The sequence below is a fragment of the Pocillopora damicornis genome, chromosome 8, assembly GCF_964200805.1.
Source record: "Pocillopora damicornis chromosome 8, jaPocDami1.2, whole genome shotgun sequence".
NCBI lineage: Eukaryota > Metazoa > Cnidaria > Anthozoa > Scleractinia > Pocilloporidae > Pocillopora > Pocillopora damicornis.
In genome coordinates, this window is record NC_142677.1 from 5,136,093 (window position 1) to 5,156,538 (window position 20,446).

General features: G+C 35.7%; 1 protein-coding gene across 1 annotated transcript in view; it reads right to left on the reverse strand.

The window, feature by feature from the left end:
* Window positions 1–19,700, reverse strand: part of LOC113683578 (uncharacterized) — a 32,426-nt gene extending 12,726 nt beyond the window's left edge. Inside the window, exons 1-19 of the mRNA XM_089214686.1 lie at window positions 19,421–19,700; window positions 18,532–18,684; window positions 14,958–15,235; window positions 13,222–13,345; window positions 12,450–12,540; window positions 11,583–11,698; window positions 10,232–10,277; window positions 9,762–9,853; window positions 9,180–9,309; window positions 8,138–8,491; window positions 7,846–7,950; window positions 6,482–6,640; window positions 5,291–5,944; window positions 4,428–4,702; window positions 2,893–2,976; window positions 2,109–2,258; window positions 960–1,058; window positions 495–593; window positions 30–128 (exon numbers count right to left, since the gene is read on the reverse strand). Of these exons, the coding sequence (XP_089070812.1) occupies window positions 30–128; window positions 495–593; window positions 960–1,058; window positions 2,109–2,258; window positions 2,893–2,976; window positions 4,428–4,702; window positions 5,291–5,944; window positions 6,482–6,640; window positions 7,846–7,950; window positions 8,138–8,491; window positions 9,180–9,309; window positions 9,762–9,853; window positions 10,232–10,277; window positions 11,583–11,698; window positions 12,450–12,540; window positions 13,222–13,345; window positions 14,958–15,232 (2,952 nt within the window). The 5' untranslated portion in view covers window positions 15,233–15,235; window positions 18,532–18,684; window positions 19,421–19,700. The remainder of the gene's footprint in view (window positions 1–29; window positions 129–494; window positions 594–959; window positions 1,059–2,108; window positions 2,259–2,892; window positions 2,977–4,427; window positions 4,703–5,290; window positions 5,945–6,481; window positions 6,641–7,845; window positions 7,951–8,137; window positions 8,492–9,179; window positions 9,310–9,761; window positions 9,854–10,231; window positions 10,278–11,582; window positions 11,699–12,449; window positions 12,541–13,221; window positions 13,346–14,957; window positions 15,236–18,531; window positions 18,685–19,420) is intronic.
* Between the last annotated feature and the right edge of the window lie 746 nt (window positions 19,701–20,446).

Genomic DNA, 20,446 nt, shown 5'->3' on the forward strand with positions numbered 1-20,446 from the left:
AACATTTACGATTTATGCTTCCAACGTACCCCCTCTTGGTTGACATCAGCTCCGTTCTGTATGAGCAACCTGACAATATCAGTGTGACCATTAGTTACAGCTACAATAAGTGGAGTGTGCCCGAAAATCTAGGAAAGAAAAAAACACAATAAGAAGGTACAGTAATACATAAAGCCCACTTTCTCTTCTGTAATGACTAACGTAACTATACGTGGTCTAATCTGCTTTAGAGATAATTACATCCCGCAGGTTTTTTTAGAATACGGTCGGAAGGAGTATTACCTTGTGCAAAAGTTCACCAAATCATATGAATTTATAATAATGGTTAGAAGGGGCACAAAGAATGGAGCAACACGATGAACCCCCTCACCATTGACACGACTTCTGTCCAGCTTACCCGAGCCGTAAGTTTTAAATTTTTATAGATGGTTCTTCAGTTCCGGTTCAATCGAGATACTCTGACTTAACATTAACCATTTATGCTTCCAACGTACCTCCTCTTGATTGACATTAGCTCCGTTCTGTACGAGTAACCTGACAATATCAGTGTGACCATTAGTTACAGCTTCAGTAAGTGGAGTGCGCCCGAACATCTAGGAAAGAAAAAAACACAATAAGAAGGTACAGTAATACATAAAGCCCACTTTCTCTTCTGTAACGACTAACGTAACTATACGTGGTCTAATCTGCTTTAGAGATGATTACATCCTGCAGGTTTTTTTAGAATAAGGTCGGAAGGAGTATTACCTTGTGCAAAAGTTCACCAAATCATATGAATTTATAATAATGGTTAGAAGGGGCACAAAGAATGGAGCAACACGATGAACCCCCTCACCATTGACACGACTTCTGTCCAGCTTACCCGAGCCGTAAGTTTTAAATTTTTATAGATGGTTCTTCAGTTCCGGTTCAATCGAGATACTCTGACTTAACATTAACCATTTATGCTTCCAACGTACCTCCTCTTGATTGACATTAGCTCCGTTCTGTACGAGTAACCTGACAATATCAGTGTGACCATTAGTTACAGCTTCAGTAAGTGGAGTGCGCCCGAACATCTAGGAAAGAAAAAAACACAATAAGAAGGTACAGTAGCCCACTTTCTCTTCTGTAATGACTAACGTAACTATACGTGGTCTAATCTGCTATTGAGATGATTACATCCTGCAGGTTTTTTTAGAATAAGGTCGGAAGGAGTATTACCTTGTGCAACAGTTCACCAAATCATATGAATTTATAATAATGGTTAGAAGGGGCACAAAGAATGGAGCAACACGATGAACCCCCTCACCATTGACACGACTTCTGTCCAGCTTACCCGAGCCGCGAGCTTTAAACCTTTATAGATGGTTCTTCAGTTCCGGTTTTTTCACTTTTTGAAGGTAGCAAATTTAAATGAAAACTAAATAAATTAAATTATACTGGATTCGAGAAACCTGATTTAAATCATGGCTGGACAATAAAAAGTGAACCTGGAGCAACTTTTCAACAGTAAATATCATTTTAAATATAAATGTTCCCTTCCTAAAAGTATTGTTAAAATTTGGGATCGAACTATCGCCAGTTTTTCATTCCCGGTTCGATTGGAGTACACTATTTGGCAGTTAAGATATTTAAATAAAAACTAAATAAACTAAGTAATACTCGATTCCGAACAAAACGAACTTCCTACTTTTTGAGCAACAAAATTAGCTTTAGAGTTAACGATAGGTCGATTCCCAAATTTTAAACATGATACGAATTATGGCTGGAAAATGACACCTGAATGTAGACTACTTTTTGCTGTGGTAGAAGTAACTGTTCGTTTCCTAAAATTGTTGTTAAATAAAAAAATTTGTTAAAAAACGCCTCCTACGTGTAAAAAATCTAGGTATGTCACTACGCAATTTTCTGGTTGTTAAGTCAAGTAAATAACGATTCAAGCATGGTGAATCTGTAAACGTTGGTCTAATAGACGCAAGACGTTCCTCCGTTTTTCGCTTTTAAACAAACCAATTATCACAGTGGCAGTAAAGTCTAGTAAAAAACGATTTAATCAGGGTGAGTCTCTTCCACGTATTCGAAAAAATCAAGGCATTCACAAGTTTTGTACTTCTCAACAAATTTACCCCTTTTTCGAATAAAACTATGTGGTCTCGAAAGATTTTTCGACCAGGTTTGCCTTGCTTTTTATCCATGGCCTCTGTCGATGCAAAGTTCCCTTCCAGTTTAACCGCGACTTTTTCATTTCCGGTCCGATTGGAGTATACTATTTGGTGCTTAAAACATTTAAATGAAAACTAAATAAACTAAGTAATACTCAATTCGGAAAAAAATGGACATCTTTCTTTTGGAACAACTAAATTAGCTTTAGAGTTAACGATAGCTCGATTCCCAAATTTTATAAGTAATACCAACTTCAGCTGGAAAATGAAAGCTTAGCTTAAAAATGATTTCACAATGATAAATACGAGGGTTCATATCCTTAAAGTATTGCTAAATAGAGATATTTGCTAAAAGACCCTCCTTCTTTTAAAAATTTCAATACTTCGCCATGCAATTTTCTGGTCGTAAATTCTAGTAAATAACAATTCAAATATGGTGAATCTGTTACGCACCACTCATAAACGCAAGACATTCATAACTTTTAAGCTCCTAAAGAAATTAAGCGGTACAGTAATACATTAAGCGCCAATCATAAACGCAAGACATTCATAACTTCTAAGCTTCTAAAGAAATTAAGCCCTTTCTTGAATAAAGCTTCCGTCTCGAAAGATTTTCTGGCCAGGTTTACCTTCCTTTCTAAAGCCCTGGTCTCATAATATTTTCTGGCCAGGTTTGCCTTTGTTTTTTTTGCTTTTTTGACTTTACTCTTTATAACATAAACAATATATCCTTCTAACGTACCCTTTCTTTGTTGACATCAGCTCCGTTCTCTATGAGCAACCTTACAGTATCAGTGTGACCATTTCTTGCAGCCTCAGAGAGTGGAGTGTCCTTCAAAATATAGAAAAGAAAAACAATGAAAAAGTATAGTTATATTATATAAGTGACCATTTCTTGCAGCCCCACAGAGTGGATTGTTCTTCAAAATATAGAAAAGAAAAACAATGAAAAAGTTTGGTAATATATAAACCGCATTTTCTCTTCTTTAATGACCACCCTAAGGATATATGGTTGAATCTGCTTTTAAGACGACTACATTCTGCTACAAATTTAAATGAAATTTAAACTCTTACTCTCAGACTCTGACTTTAAGCGACAAAATTAGCTTAAGAGGTAACGATACTTCCATTCCCAAATTTTAAACGTGATAGGAATTAGAGCTGAAAAATAAAAACTGAACTTAAAGAAGTTTTTGCAATGCTAAATCTAAGTGTTCATTCACAGTTCAGATTTTTTTTAAACTCGTGAGACGGACCTCGGCTAAAAGTTGGGACTGCTTGCAGTCAGACAAAAACTAAAATTGTTGTTGTGCACTTCTTAACAAATTTAGCCCTTCTCTGAATAAAGCTATGGTCTCCAAATATTTTCTGACCAGGTTTGCCTTTCTTTTTATCCATCCCATCCAGTTAAGCCGAGAGTTTTTTATTTTCTGTCCAATTGAAGTACACTAAAACTAAATAATCTAAGTAATACTCGATTCGGGTTAAAACAAACATATTAGTTTTGAGCGACAAAATTAGCTTAAGAGTTAACGATACTTCCATTCCCAAATTTAAACGTGATAGGAATTAGAGCTGAAAAATAAAAATTGAACTTAAAGTAGTTTTTGCAATGCTAAATCTAAGTGTTCATTCACAGTTCAGATTTTTTTTTAACTCGTGAGACGGACTTCGGCAAAAAGTTGGGACTGCTTGCAGTCAGACAAAAACTAAAATTGTGCGTTCCCCATGAGGAATGAAACCTCAGGCCTTGCGGTATTGTGGTCAACTGACTCTCTGCCACTCTACTACTGAGAACGCATTGGTGAACTTATCCTGTATAAACTAAGGTCATATGCGTGTCAATGAAAACTGCTTAGATCAGCAACGTAGTGTGTGTGTAAATAGATTGAGAAAGATGTTAAGTTTTGGGTTCGACTTTTCTTTTATTCAACAATTAAGATTAAAACTTGCAATGTGAATGTGGCTGCCATTTTGATGAACTCTGTTGCTATTCATGTTCAAGCACTGTTTTCAAGATTGCCATCTTGCATGAAAAACATCAACTAAAATGTTTTGAAATAAATTAGTGCCAAGGATTTTAAGACTATACAAGTTATATTAACCAAAGGTAAAAAATCTCAAAAGAAAGGAAATATGTTTGCACTTGGAAGCTAATAGTACAATAATGAAAGAAGACTGAACTCTTGCAAAGGTTAAAGTTCACAGTTTGAAATCCTTCATAACTGATTAAAAATCACGTGTACACAGTCGTCAGCTGGTTTATACATGCATTCACCTCACCTTGTGAAACATCATGAAAGGATATACAAATGGATGAGGAATCCCAAAACCGCACACAGGGGTAACAACTGGTAATGATAGGCGAATACGCAAGTTCCTTTGTTCAGAAAGGAGCCCCTGTTCTCTGCTTAAATCTTCCTCTGAATCAAAGATATCTTTCTCCACACCTCCATCAGTCTTATTTGGTTCAATAGATGACATTTCCCATCTTGAATGCTCATTCTTTCCAGCATCTTCATTCTCACAAAGATCAAACCAACTGGCGAGACCTTCCCCTTCAATAATTGCAGGCAAAATATCATGGTTCACGTAAGTTTCCTTGTTAATGACACTATGCAGATACTGAGTCGGAACAGGTTCTAAAGATTGTCCTGCTTTAGAATAATCTTAGTCTTAGAACCAACTTTCTGGGAAGTTAAGGGATGGCTTATGAATGGATGGGGTTGTATTTGGAGGACATGGAAGCAGCATTGACCGGGTTTGAAAATGAGCTAATCAAAAATTAACCACTTGTCTCAATATTATTTTACTTCTTTGATTTAATGCCACAGTTCTCACTACCGGTATTTATAAAAACAGAATTTGAAATCGAATCTCCATCAATATAACCCCAGAGTGGAATCAATTAAGCATAAATGTAAAATTGACTATATGAACACATAATTCCTAGCCATAACCTGTAGATCCATAACACTCTGCCATTTCTGTGTGACTAATTCTTGAAATAAATATGAAAAATTCAGTTTAAGGCCTATCACAGGAATTTGTTAACACTGAATAATTATTTTTATCCGGATACAAATGATTCTTTCAACAAGGGGAGATAAAAATAATTGTACTCTCATTTGCATCAGAATATTTACCTGATTCTTCCCATTCCTGACCTGAGTGTATTTCCTCATCACTACACTGCGGAGGGGCCATGTTTAATTGGCTGTCTCCATTCCATAAAGGGTTGCTTACAGGAGATTGAGCTGCCTGAGATTGAGTAGTTGGTCCAGCATGTGTTGCTGATTGCTGGTTTGAAGTTACAGAAAGAATTGATTCTGAATCTTTTGGTTTAGCATTTTCTGCGTGAGGTGCCTCAAAAAGTTCATTATCTTGGTACTGGCTTTCTTCATTCTCCACAATAAGATCAAGAGCATCAAGACAAAGCAGTGGGGTATTGTCATGTGATGCTAACTGAATATGTGAGGTTCTTCCTTCGGAAAAGAAATCCCATTCCTGACTTGAATCCTGCATTTTATTGTGGTCATCTTTTTCACAATTTTCTTCAGTCTTTTTCGACTCTGGTAAAGATGTGTTCCACTTGTGACAAACACCACTTCCAACATAATTATTGTTACCAATGCTATCCTCACTAGTGAAGCCCTCTGTCATTAGTTCTTGGATTTCATGGCTCACATTAAGTTTACTGTAAACAGCTTCACATGAATGTTGAGTTGATTCTGTTTCAAGAATGGCTTCTTGAGATTTGCTTGATCTAGAATTCACCCAGGGGAATGAAAGTGGAGAATCTGGATAAAGAAGATAAATTAAAAGTCACTCCATATATCATTAGACAAAGAGACAGTGTTATCAGAACAGGATTTACAATCATGAATGACTTTGATTTACTAATCATAGTGCCTAGAGAAAAACTCCCAGAAATTTGGAGAAAAGACACCATTAATGAACTGGAGCACTAAAACTCAGCAGAAAATTATGTATTGAAAAGCAAACTGTTTTGTTAGAGGTGCACCTAACACTGAAAACCTGTTTTGCTTTCTAAAGGTTTATGAAGTCCACCCATTTCAAAACAAAAGTAAAGCCCAAAGTGTATCTTAACACCAGAATTTAATCCTCTCCTTACATCTTTGATTAAATGATTGCAACAATCAATATTCATCATCCTTTCTGTGAAGAAGAGACATCATTATGACATTTGTGCCCTATTTACCTATAGTTTAAATTATAGCTCATTTTGTACATAGTCACAAGTTCATTGTTATTGTATGCTCAAGGAAAGTAAATCAATTGAAATTTAATAACATGGTTGAATACAAAGAACTCACCACTTAAAGATTCATCCCAGCTTTCTGAATCAGACAAAGCACTATCAGTTTCAGATGAAACACTCGAGCAATCCTCTGTGTCAGCAAAATAGTTTTCATTGCTTTCCTGAGTGCACAACAGTTGATCATCTTCCAAATCCTCCTCAGCTTCAGTACATGCTGTAAGAAGTAACACTCCACATGAAAATTTAAGTGTGAGAAAAACTTAGCTACAGTAATAATACACTAAAAAATACCAAAAGTTGACAATAAATGTACTTCTACCTTTTGCTTTACCCAATCATTTTGAAATTTAACCACAGGTAGCAAGAAATTATGGCAAAGAAAATAAAAGGAAGTTAACTATATACACTCAACTTTGAGTGTATATATAGAGTAAAATGTCCTATCTAGGACAGTACTAATCATTTGCATAGTAAAAAGATCAGCTGACTTTTTTTTTTAGCCTTGCTGGCTCTATGTCAATGGTGTGTAAGTAAGTAAGAATTACCATTTCAAGTAAGATTCTCACATCAAAATGTCTGTCCCTATACAGTTGGTTTGTAAGCTGAGGGTCACCAGTTTGATGCATCTAGCTGACAAACTTTGACTTTTTTAACTTAAATTTTTTTCCCTTCTATTTTCCTTTTTTTCTACCAGACACTATAATGTACAGGACTTCTAATACTTAGTGATGGTGTGATTTTGCATAATTGGCCTCACATCATTTCAGATAGTGAACACACAATTCAGGGATGATTAGACCAATTTCTTGGTTCAATTTAACTTGTTGGCACTTAGTGACAACTTCTACTAATACTTTCCTACTTAACAATGCCATGCACATCCTACTCTCTGTCCCCAAAAATTAGCACCACAAAACCTCCCTTTTTGTAAATTGTTTTGATAGATCCAAAAGTTAAATCAATTTTTTGTAAAATATAACCATGCAAACAACATTTCAACAATCACATGGTTAGTGTTTAACTCTTAAGTTTACTATTCATTACCAGTGACCTCACTTCCTCTCAGGGGACTATTTTCTGAGTATGTCTTTAAACAATGTTTCTCTCATTTCATTGTAATTTTGATTTATGGACCATTGGGCTGAACATTGTTCAATTCTGACTGTAATTCGCCATATGATTTACAGTCATTTTATTTTCTCAATCACCCAGATGATTACACCGACTGAACTGGACTCCAGTCAGGCCAATACATGACCATTACAAATTACAATGGCAAGATTATTTTCAAAGTCATTTCCCAAACAAATTTAGCTTCTTTATAACCAAAAAAACAATGAAATTCCATCTAGGCTAGGTTCAATCAAATTATAATGCCAACTTTATTCTTGCTTCACTTTGGCTCTTTGATGTATTTACCTTTATTTTGTGTGGCAGATGGTTCCTGCCTCTGGATACCCACACTGCACTTTTGTATAAGCTCACACAACTTTGACACCACATCTGAGCCCAGTTGAGAAGCTTCTGAATTTAACACAATCAAAAAGAAATATGAGAATCACTGCAGCCTGCTTTTCAAAAATGAGATGATATTATGAAAAAATCAAAATGATGCATTTTCCTTTAAAATCCTAGCAAGGAAAAATGTTATGATTCAAACTGGTTTCAATTCCAATAAATAAACTGAGAGTTTTAAAAGTTTGTGTTTCACCTATTCTGTATTGACATCCAGTAGCTCCACCTCCATAGCTTCCACATCCACCTGCTCCCGTTCCACCAGTCCCACCTCCACTGACTCCACTACCACCGGCCCCTTCTCCACTACTTCCACCTCCACTGCTTCTGCCTCCACTGGCTCTACCTCCACTAGCCCCACCTCCACTGGCTCCACCATCATTGCCTCCATCTTCCCTTTGTCCACTACCACAGGCTCCAGGCTTTCCACCTAAATTTTTTCGCACATACAGCACTCCACAGTACTCAAAAGAAGTCTCTGCCAGAATTTCACCAGTGGTCGTTGAAATGAGCCAGACTTTAATGACTTCAGGCGTCATTTTAGGTGAAGCTATGGATAAAATGGTGATAAAGACATTGAAATACCTCCATAAAACAGTGATATATGTCTTTAAAAAATCTCATGGATAATAAGGTATGTAATTATATTAACTACTACAAAGAGATATTACCACAACTAGTAGTTTTGAAAGACAACCTTTCATAGCAGAATCCCATATGTTTGTCCCATTTAAATAACCACCCAATTTATTTTACTAGTAGGGGGATTTATAATCCAAACTGCTGCTGCTGCTGCTGCTGATGATGATGATGATTTGAAGGAAGAGAAAACTTACAACAAACTTGCATTTCATTGAGAGCTTTTTCATATAGCAGGGCTTTTGTAACTCGATTTTATAGTTTGTGCTTAGGACGTCTGTAGGTATGGGTTTTGTATGCTATTCTTTAACTTCGGTTGCCACAAGCAACTGGAGAAAGGTCACAATTTTAAGAAAGCCAGTAAAGGTAAGCAATTACTTTCATCTCAACAATATTGCTTTAAGTGAACAATGCTTGTAGGTAGTTTACCCTTAAGTAAAAAAAATAAAAAATAAAAATACCATTTGTTAAAAAAGATAACTGAAATTATAAGCCAATGAACACCCAATATCAATGTTGCCTCTATTAAATCTTTGTTATAAAGGGTTTAATTTGAAAACATTTTCCTGATTGGTATACTACTTAATGATTTTACAAACCTGGAATTTTACAAATGTAGCCAAGTATTGTCTTCACTAGTATAATTGGTTCTATATTACCAAAGGAAGCTTTCACATCAACATCTGATGGCAGCTCAGGTTTGAAGGTGAAAATACAGGGGGCTCCTCCCTGCAGATGTGGAAACAAATTCAGTGCTAACAAATTATTATTTTTACCTTATTCAAACTTGAACATACATAACACAGGCAAAGCACAAGCAGGTAAATTGATTGCTGAAATTGAAAAGCAATCGTTACTTTACCCTTTATTCTGTTCTCTGATAACAAACAATTACCAGAATTGCATCCAGAAATAGTGAAAAATACATCACAAACTATTTTACAATGTCCTTACAAAAAAAACCCACAAATCTAAAAGCATTAAGTGTTAGGTTTGACACAGACACACAAGAAGTAATTACCATAAGAGACAATGTTGAACCTCCTTTTTTGTTGGTGTTTATTATAGAATGATACAAGGCATATTTCTACAATATTATATTAAATTTAGAGATCAATGCTATGACACAATTAAAGATGGGCACCATTTTATTGACATATACTGTACAAAGTAATTCTTACCTGCAAAGGACTCTCTTTTGGATTTATGACAACCTCATAATCATATTGCTTCAACCACTCTTCTCTCCTTTCAACATCCATTAAATTTTGAGCTAGAAAGTCAGTATCAGCTAATCAGTTCAAAGCAAGCAGATATGCTCATCACTACACCAAGATTTTTTAAAATCCCTTATTACAAAATAAAGTAAGCTGAGACTTGTAAGGGTAACCAAAAGATGAATGTGAGTCCAAAAAAATAAATGTATCCAAGATCAAACCTCCACCAAATTTTCTTTTATTATATACCAGGGGTTGGCATCTCTGCCAAAGTGGAGTTCACATCTCTGCTAATGTGAATTAAGTTATTCAAGTTTCATCAAGCTTTATGCATTGAAAAGTGGATGTTGATGGAGGGGCTGCATAAGCATTAAAATCATATTTCCTTCAACATTAGTTTACAATGACATGACATGTTACTTCTTTAAACTTACCAGAAGAATTTGCCTCACACTCCAAAGAAGCTAACAGTTCAATGATCTATATTTCGAAAATTAAAAGGTAAGTTTGACATAGTTTATCTGACACAAATGATTATTTTATGTTTTTTATCTACTCATTGTTTATCCAACTATCCTGCTACATTAAGATCGAATCAACCTGGCCCACCAGCAATGGTTGTAGCAGGGTCTCATGGTAAATACTTTACAGCATTTATGACTAATGACAGGAAAATAGGGAATAAAGTGAAATGACGTAAAAGACAGTGGGCAGTGAGTGAAACATCGCAGTGGTACACCCAATTAAAATTTTAATCTTGCCTCTGTCACACCATAAGGACAAAGATTTGAGTGAGGAGGATCACAAAAATGGCACACTGCTGAAATGCTGAAAATTGCACTCCAGCAAGTACACTACCAATTGTGGGGAAAGAGGTCTTCATTTTCTGTCTAAAATTAGAAACAGTCCTCATGATAGACTAAATTAAAATCAATCAGTCCTTCTTCTGCTTATCAAATATGCACACATTCACACCTATGTGACTTAATTTTTCTTGCTCAACTCTGTCATGACATGCCTACCCATGCATTTCAATTACTCAGTGTTCCATTTTTAGAGAGAGCCACGTTTAACTCACTTTCATTTCAAACAGCACACAGAGAGCAAGGCAATTTCACCAAGATGTGGAGATGAATGTGCAGTCAAATCATGCACTATATGTACACTCGATCAGATGTTCATCAAAACCTTCTTTCAACAAAGACTCGTCTTCCTTTTTATTAGCAGACAATCCCAAATTCAAATTCAAATTGAACATTCCTGTATTTCTATTTCCTGAAAATTCTTCCACTCTCAGTAAACTTGCATGTCCTTGATTTGTTAATTAGTTCCTCAACCTAAAAAAAGTTTCAGCTTTTCCCAAAGCCCTAAGGCTATTTATTTCAACCCATTAAACAGTTTCCATCATTGATGTTTTTGTGACCACAAAACAACTGTTTGTTAATCAATCACTGCAGCTGCCTGCTTCTGCAGAGTTTTCATTAGGAATTGTGGTACAACTGTAGCGCAAGAATCACAAAAAATAACAGGCGTGTATGTATTCCATACATCTAAATAGAAACTGGCTAACAACCATCAAAATTAGGCTCACCTTCTCATGATTCAAACCCTATTTCATTCAGTTTTTATTTTACATGTTATGTATGGTTGACTGTTGTACAATATTTTGTTTAAGCTCAATGAGAAGCATACTTCTTGCATCTTAAATTTACCTCAGCTAAATATTACAGCTGTTCATTATCCTTCATTTTGAAATACTACAAACATGAGCTGAATAACTTAAACTTTAACAGATATTTTTTTGTAAATGACTACCTGATCATGATCTATATCTTCACTTGTGATTTGAAAATTTTCCATTCGAGGTACAAGAGTGGAAGATATCTGCTCCGGTAAATCACCTATACACACACACAAACACACAAAAGAATTGTATTAATTTATCTCACAATATCTACTTTTTTCCTCAAAGAACTGAATTTTCTTGAGTACACATATAACATTAATGTTTAGCCATTAACTTCCAGTCTCAATGATCTTCCATTGAGCTACAAATTTACTTTGTATGCATTTATGTCTTTGTGACAACTCAAATAGATTATCCACATTCACTGCTGTTATCAACAGTGTTTCTCCATTTATACCTGACATACTTTTCAGTATTATGGTCTTCATCAACTACACTTATGAGATAATAAAAAGACTGATATTTTCAAGGAGCAGACACCACCTTGCTGTGTACATTGTCCTCTATGAGTTACCTAATAAATATTTTGATCACATGCTGGCTAACACCTGCCAACAAATTTCTCAAGCATTGCTGAAGTAAAAGAACCATCAATTTACATGTTAGACAATTATAGGCATTCATTGAATAGACAGAGTTTTATTAATAAAGGTTATAAGGGAATCAATAAAAAAAAGGTGCAGTGTCCCATAATATTTCCATCTTATTGCTCAGTGAACCTAAGAACTTTTGATAGCTAGACTTCAGAATGTTTGTGAAGTGCAGTGGGTAAGACATTTAATAAGCAAGAGGCATGATAAGTGAGAGTTGGTTGACACTAAAATACCGGTAACGTTATCAACCTGTTGGAAGGATTGGTTGAGGTGCTAGTGCCAATGTCACTGGAACCATTTTTGTTATCTGACCTGTGTTAGAACCCACTGGTGGAAGTCTAATATGTGCTTCTGACTGCTCTGAGTCTGTGGAGAAGGCGCCAGAGTCTTGCAATTGCTCTCCCTAAAAAATTATGAAAAATTCATATGATCAGATACTGGATTACATTTCCTTCTATCCTAATCTTCTTTAATGAATTCCTTATTATGACAAATAGGTCAATTCAGGAACTTTGTTATTGATGTGAATGCTTACTTTTTGTTGAAATATTCTTATACACGTAAGCTGCTATAACATATTCTTATAAACAATGATCCCTTTGTTTAACCTGTCCTAAATTACAATTAGTCTAATTTACCATACTTGTATCTGAGCAAAAACCAAGTTAATATAAGGTGGCTGTGAATCATCAAATTATGCACAGATTGTAAAGCTTTACAAGAACGTATGAAATGAGGCAATTGTGAAGAACAGCTCCCTTCCATCAACGTCAGCTAACAAATAACTAGCCACTGCCAGTTAAGACCAACAGGTTTAACAATAAGGGCTATCGGAACAAAACTTTGAATGTACTTTACTGATATGTATCTTCTTCTGGGAAAAAAGAGTGTGTCAAATCATACCACAATTCTTTGCAGACCTCTTTTTGGTATGTCACACCCCAAAATGTAGACATGGGTATTCCTTTAAATTCTCTGACACAATCTCAACCAACATAGGGAATTAAATACAGAGCAAAATTAAAGTAACACACAGAAGTACAAAAGACTTTGCAACTTGTTGTACTGTCTAAGTGATACAAACCTCACAAAAGATATATAACACACTGTCACCCTTTATAATTTTGTTTATCTCTTTTCCACTCCAGATACAGCGCCTTTCACCGAAGTCAAGTTTCACTTTCCCAGCTGACTTAGCACAATAAAATCTGCAAACCAAAGTAAGCTTTAGTAAAAACCTACTGACAACTAAGGATTCTGCAGTACATTGATGTCCCATGACCTAATTGTTGTCAACCAAAGATCCTTCTTTGACCTATAAGTACTAAAATATAACATCCCACTGATTGCACTTACACTATTTCAAATTTTAAAATTTACCAATTTGTTTTTACCCACTCTTTCTTACTTGCTAAGTAGAGAGGTTTATTAAGGCTGGAGAAAAATAAACATTATTAAATTCTTCAATGACAAGTTTGACAGAACAAATAAAACCAGAGAATAGAATCTAGCTTTCTCTTTGTTTTCTTCAAACCAGAGGCCTTCAACAATTTAAAATCTGGGACTTCCCCCTGTGTATCACCATTTCAAAGAAGATGTTTCAGATTTTTATGGGTATATAGGCAAATATATTATAGATTTTTGACCAATCAAGGAGTGCGCATTGTGTTTAAGTTGTTATGGAACTCTTTTACAGCATAATTACCAGTTTCAAACAACTGCTCATTAAAATACACTTCCTAGATGACAATTGTTAAACTGTCCAAAAAATTTCTCACCTCAACTTATTTCAACTTTTCAAATAAAACTGAGCTTTACCATGCAAAATTGGCAGAAAGACTGCAACAAAGCTGCTCAAGAAGGTCATGCATATACTGTTTAAGTGTTGTATTGCCACAATGTTATTGTAGTTGCATTTGATAAAAAACAAATTGTAAACACACCAGTAAACAAAACCTTTAAAGGTGACAAAAACAATCCAAATATCGCTGGCACAACAGTGAAAACTTACTTGTTTAAACTAGCTTGAATTCAAGAGTATTTTCCTACTTAAAGCAAGTTTGGCAAATTCAGGCAAAAAAGAACCCAAGATGTTGATTTTTTTTTTTGGAAAAATTGCCAACATTAATTTACAAGCATGGTCCCTCATCTCATTTTCCACTCATTATCTCAAGTATAAAATGTTGATAAATGGGATATTTGCCACTTCAGCTAGAAAAAAATAGGTCCTGGATTGGTGGAGTATGTTCTTAATCAATTTTTTGGAACTTCATCACTTTGCACTTATAGATAGCCTGCTGATTTTCTATGTCTTTCCACGATTTTCCAGGAGCCAAACCTAAATTCCATGACATTCTATGCCTGGCAAATGAAATTATAAAATTCCATGTCTTTCCAGGTTTTCCAGGACCCGTATGAACTCTGTTTTAGGATTAGAGTGATTTCCCACATCTCCATCTTTTAGGATCAGGGGAAATTCTCCTTCATGTTGTCTTTCAGCATTTGAGGTGATTTTCTTCCATTTTGCCATGCCTCCATTCAGCTTTTTAGGGTCACCCTCAGAAGACAGAAAGTGTACGACTCTTAATTTAGCTCTCTAGAGCTTTGTTATGTTGTGATGGTTATCTACCAGTGCAGGTTATGAATGATTGAGACACTTTTCAGTAATCTCTATATGTCTCATAATTTATTAACACTACACCTTGTAGAGATTTACCTAGTAAATCCACAAAACAGGTACATGAAAGTGTCAAATGTTGTGATCTACATATTAGCTTCTAATATTGAGGTCCTTTTACACTCATGACTTCAAAAAATTACCTTTCAGTGCCAGCAAGAATTGGGAAAGTCTCCTTGAGAATCTTTTTCATATCTTCTTTTGTTTTACTTAAGGTAAATGAGATTTCTTTACGCCGTTGTATTGTATCTCTATTTATCTCTGCCAAAGTTATTGTAGTTGGCATAGGTACTTCATTTGATCCAGGATTTCGATTGACGTCCTCTCCTGTTATAACCACTGCCCACTTTTTAATTGGATCATTAGCAGCTTTCCTCTTCCTTTTGTTAGAAGAATGTTCATCCTGGTTGGTGTCCATGTCCTTTTAAAAAACAAAATTCAATTTAAAAAAAACTGTAAGATGGAGCATGTCTCAGCCCAAACAATCCAGTCTGTCAAATCACATAAATCTGTATTCACAATTCTGGACCAAAGATTTCTTGTGATAATTGGGGAACCCTCCTGGCAAAGCTAATCAGATTGCTATCCTGTGAGTTGGTATGAATAAAATATTTAATTTATTTTTCCCTAGGAAGATATCATATAGAATCACCCAGAGACTTCAGTGTTTTCTTAAAGAAAAAGTAATTTAAAATCACTTGAAGCCATAAAGAGAAAAAGGCTGTTACAGCTTACAGAAGGGTCAGTAATTACAATAGCCTCCCTATGTATCAACATTCTCTGAATACACCTTAGCAACTTGAGTAACCTGCATAGCCATTTGTATAAAAACATTTAGCTATATTTTTCAACATCTCACCTAGGAAACTTACAAACGTACCACTCAACTGGCATCTAAGACAGGCACAGTTTTCTAATATTTTGAGGTATTTTACAAATAAATATAAAAACTACATAAAATTCACACAGGTTTTGAGTGGTCAACCTCCCATCCATGATCATTTCAACCTTTAATTATACCATTCAAATCCATTCCAAAAAATTTTTTGTCATCCTTTTTTACTGAATATGAACCGTAAATTAGCATGGTGAAAATTTTCAGAATAAGTATTTTTTTTTTTTACATTTACATATATCATCTAGCAACATCTATAACAGGCATATTCGCAAGCTCCTAACTAATAACTAAAGCACTACAACTAGGAAATATGAAAATAGGAAAAATACATATATAAATAAATAAATCGAAAAAGGTAAACATCACACTGAAAAAATGCAGTCAGAGATGGTGGCTTTAAATTTTGCAGTTGAATTCAATGTTGCATTTCAACTTGTGCAGCACTGTAGCCACTGCGAAAACCTTAGAACAGAGCTCCCTTTTTCTTATGCAAGGAGCAGGACATTGGTTTACAACCAATTTGCACGGGGAAATGTTCTGTCCACCACGTCGACTGCTGGTGATGACCATACTTGTGGAGGGGAGATATGTTAAAATACACTCTCCTTTTGGATGTCGGTCGACTGAGTGCAGCCATGTTCCGAAAACGTCTGTATGATACGAAGCTGAGCTGCATCACTCTTGCTGCACACTCAGCTTTTCACCACGAATTTTATCTTTTACAAGCAGAAGTTACCATTAAAACCCTCTCATAAGAATTTAAAATCCGTCGTTGGCGCACGCAGCCGTAACTCCATGCTCCGCAGAGATTGCACATGGCAGACAAACGCAAGTTATGTGCTGTATTAACTAGCTCACGTGATCAGTGCAAAAAGGGACAGATGCAATACGTGTAACCTCTCCTAACCACACAAACACATAACAATTTAGCAAGATTATTGAGCCGTGATTAACCATTTTTGTAATCCGGAAGGCAACAATTAAGGCAAATTAACGAAAACTGGCAAATATATTAGACGCAAATCAAATATTGTCATATTTTCCTGAAAAACGAGAGACAGAAAGAAGACCCAACGAAGAGGAATAAGTTGACCATTTTAAAATTCGTTTCGAACTCCAATTGCCTTTGCGTTATCCAAGAAATGATTGGTTTCCCTTTCTACTATCAGATAGCGTTTACCCAGCCTACCCATTCCATCGCGAACATAATTGATCGTGACAGTAGAAAACGAAGAATTTTGATTGTGATACTCTGTAACTGCAGCTTTAAAACTTCGCCCTATTTGTATTTGAATTGATCAAAATGACCTGGCTAAATCGTCACGCCGGACGTACAAATACAAGAGAATAAAGCGGTAAGTTTCTAAAAACAAAAAAAAAACATGACTTAAATATGGCTTAAAATACATAAACTGTTAAATGCACAAATGTCTAGACATGTCTGCGAGGAAAATCGATAAGTACAGCCGTTAAAACGTTTGAAAAGGTTTCCGAAGCTACTCCATTTCGTTGCAAGTGAATCATTTACTACATCATTTCCTACTTGTCTGATGTACCGGGAAGTAAAAAAAACAAAACCTTCCTATTTCTCACCTTAAGAGGCTGAGCTCAACTGGATCCACTCTATGACTTCAGATCGAGTACAACCCCCAAAAGTGCCTTAAAAGCCCCTAAAAGCTGCTCACGTGGTCAGTCTAAAACATTGCATGACGTTTGTTATGACGGGATCAGCGGCGGATAACTGATCACATGACTAAACTATGACAATAAGTGGACGATTTAACAACGGCGATTTCACCACAGTTATTAACCTGTGTATTTCAATTTATCAAGACTAATAACTTGGTGTTTCACCATTTTGGCACTCCGAAAAAGCAAAAATTTCACTTAAAACAACAGACGTTTTCCGCTGAAAGACAACTATTTATGCATATATATATATGACGGGATCAGCGGCGGATAACTGATCACATGACTAAACTATGACAATAAGTGGACGATTTAACAGCGGCGATTTCACCACAGTTATAAACCTGCGTATTTCAATTTATCAAGACTAATAACTTGGTGTTTCACCATTTTGGCACTCCGAAAAAGCAACAATTTCACTTAAAACAACACAGACGTTTTCCAATGAAAGACACCTATTTATGTATCTATATATATATATATATATATATCGCAATTGGTCACGTCATGTTATGTTTTGCAGAGAACAGTTTCTACGATCAAGCGAACACGAATCGATAGTTAAATTCAAAATAATGGGAAAACTTCAGACGTCTGTATTTTACCACGACATATCTACATCTGTCCTTTCCTCTTCAGAGAAGTCTCGAGGCGCAACATCCCACGGTAATATTTTGCCAGAGTTGCCGTTGTGCAATTTTTGCAACATGAACATTAACAAAATTGATTGCAGTACAGATAAAGTAGATGTACGAATCTTTAAAAAACGCTCTCGATCACTGAAGACCAGAAAGCCAACTACTATCAAAGTCACCATTGCCCTGTTTTTCGCGTCTAATAGCACTATATTTTAAGATCACACCCTAACTGAGAAAACATCCTGTTGCAAAGTCTCAAGTTCTTTTCACGGTGTTCTTCTCTGAAATAACGGCTGTACGCGTCTAATATTTGGTGTAGAAATCGCAATATGAATGGTCCAATTGAAACAGAAAGCCATAAGTATTTAAGGGAATTTCCACGGGGAAAAACTATTTTTTGTCTGTTTACGGTCTGAGCGAGTAAATCTATCGCCTAATCATTCCATAATCGTTTAAAATAAGCACATAAAGAGCTATGGTACTATTTCTCACCTGAAAGGGCTCTTGGAGCTTCAAACTCAGCCTACGCTGTGATGATAAAACTTCTTCAAGAACCTTTTAAGAGCGATCAAATAGAAAGTTGTTCACGTGGTCAGTTCAATCATTTGCGTGACTTGTCTTCTTGGCGTGACTGGCAGGGTTTCACTAGATCAACGTGACAAAAAATGATCATAGAGTAAGTAATTTGATTCATCAAGGATTTAATGGCGGTTATTTAAATTAGGCAAGCTTACTGGTCACGTGATGAACTTATTTTCGCATGCGGCAGGCAACGACGTAAGGGCAATTTAACTCACTATAGAAACACTGGTAATTTTCATTCGGTACGCAGGAACATTTATAAAAATTAATGGCATGCTTTGCAGAAATACGGTTTTTTAGATGGAGTAAACACGAATCCAGTTGCTCATTTTAGAATCTTATTCGTACCAAAGTCATTTCTGTGCTCTTAAAAAATTTATTTTCTGCCCTTTCTCTTGAACAAAGACTTGATGTCTACGATGATTAAAGAGTAATTTATTCAAGCCTAGCCAATGTAACAAAATTAATGGCGACACTGACGAGCAAAATGTTTGTTAAGTTTAATGGACATTCAGTTTAACTTGGATCACTAAAGGCCAGAAATTGAAAAATTAACAAAGCGTGTCAAATATTCCGCGTTTGTTACGAAAGTGCTTTTAGAACAATCTTCGACCAAATAAACCCCCTTACTAGACATGTCCACAAGGAAAATTGATAAACAACTGAATTCCGCCAAAACTTTTGGATAGGTTCCAAAAGCTATTCTTGTTTGTGCGAAATCCATGCAAATAGATACATTACTAAATCATTTCACACTTGTTAGATTTACGAACGACAAAAAAACCTTCCCATTTCTCACCTTATGAAACTGAGCTCAATTCCTATAACTTCCGATCGAGTTCAACCTAATCACATTGCTGTGTAATATATGCACCTCAAAAGCCCCCCAGAGCGTTCATTTTAAAGCTTCACGCATTGATGACAGCTAGGGTAAAGTCGTTCACGTGGTCAGTCTCTCGCGTGACTTTATATTTTTTGCGTGGCTAGTTGCTGACAATTAAAGCAGATTCTATACATATGAATTTGAAACCTGCGCTTGGCGCATGAAGCTGTGACATCGCGCTCTTCAGTGGTTGTACATAACACACAGACCTTAAGCCCATTTGCTATGATAGAATTGCTCATGTGATCAGTGCTATAGGGACAGATGTCAAATCTGCGTGACCTCTGCTAGCAGAGGATTTGATAACAACACAAACATATAATAATTTAGCAAGATTACTCGGACCGTGATTAACCATTTTTACAATCCGGAAGGCAACAACCACGGCAATTTAACCAAAACTGGCAAATATATTAGATGCAAGTATGCGTGTAAATATTAATCAAATAATCTCATTCTTTCCCAAAAAACGGGAGGCAGAACGAAGACTCAACGAATAGGAATTAGTTGACAATTTTAAAATTCGTTTTGTACTCCAATTGCCTCTGCGTTATCCAAGAAATGTTTGGTTTCCTTTTCTGTTTAACCATGACTGAAGCCTACGATCACATAGTGTTTTCCCAGCCTACTCATTTTAACGCGAACATAATTGATCGTAAAAATAACAAACGTAGAACTTAAGAACCTAACAAAAACTCAGACTAAATTTTGACCACTGGGGAGCTGTCAGTCACGAATGAACAAAGCATCACACGGTCTTTGATTGTGATACTCTGAAGTTACAGCTTTAAAATTTCACAATACTTGTGTTTGAAACTGACCAAAATGACCTGGCTAAATTGTCACGCCGAGCTTACAAGTAAAAGGGAATATAGAGGGGTGAGTTTCTAAAGTAACAAATACAAGAGTCGAATCAAGCCTAAAATAAAAAAATAAAAAAAA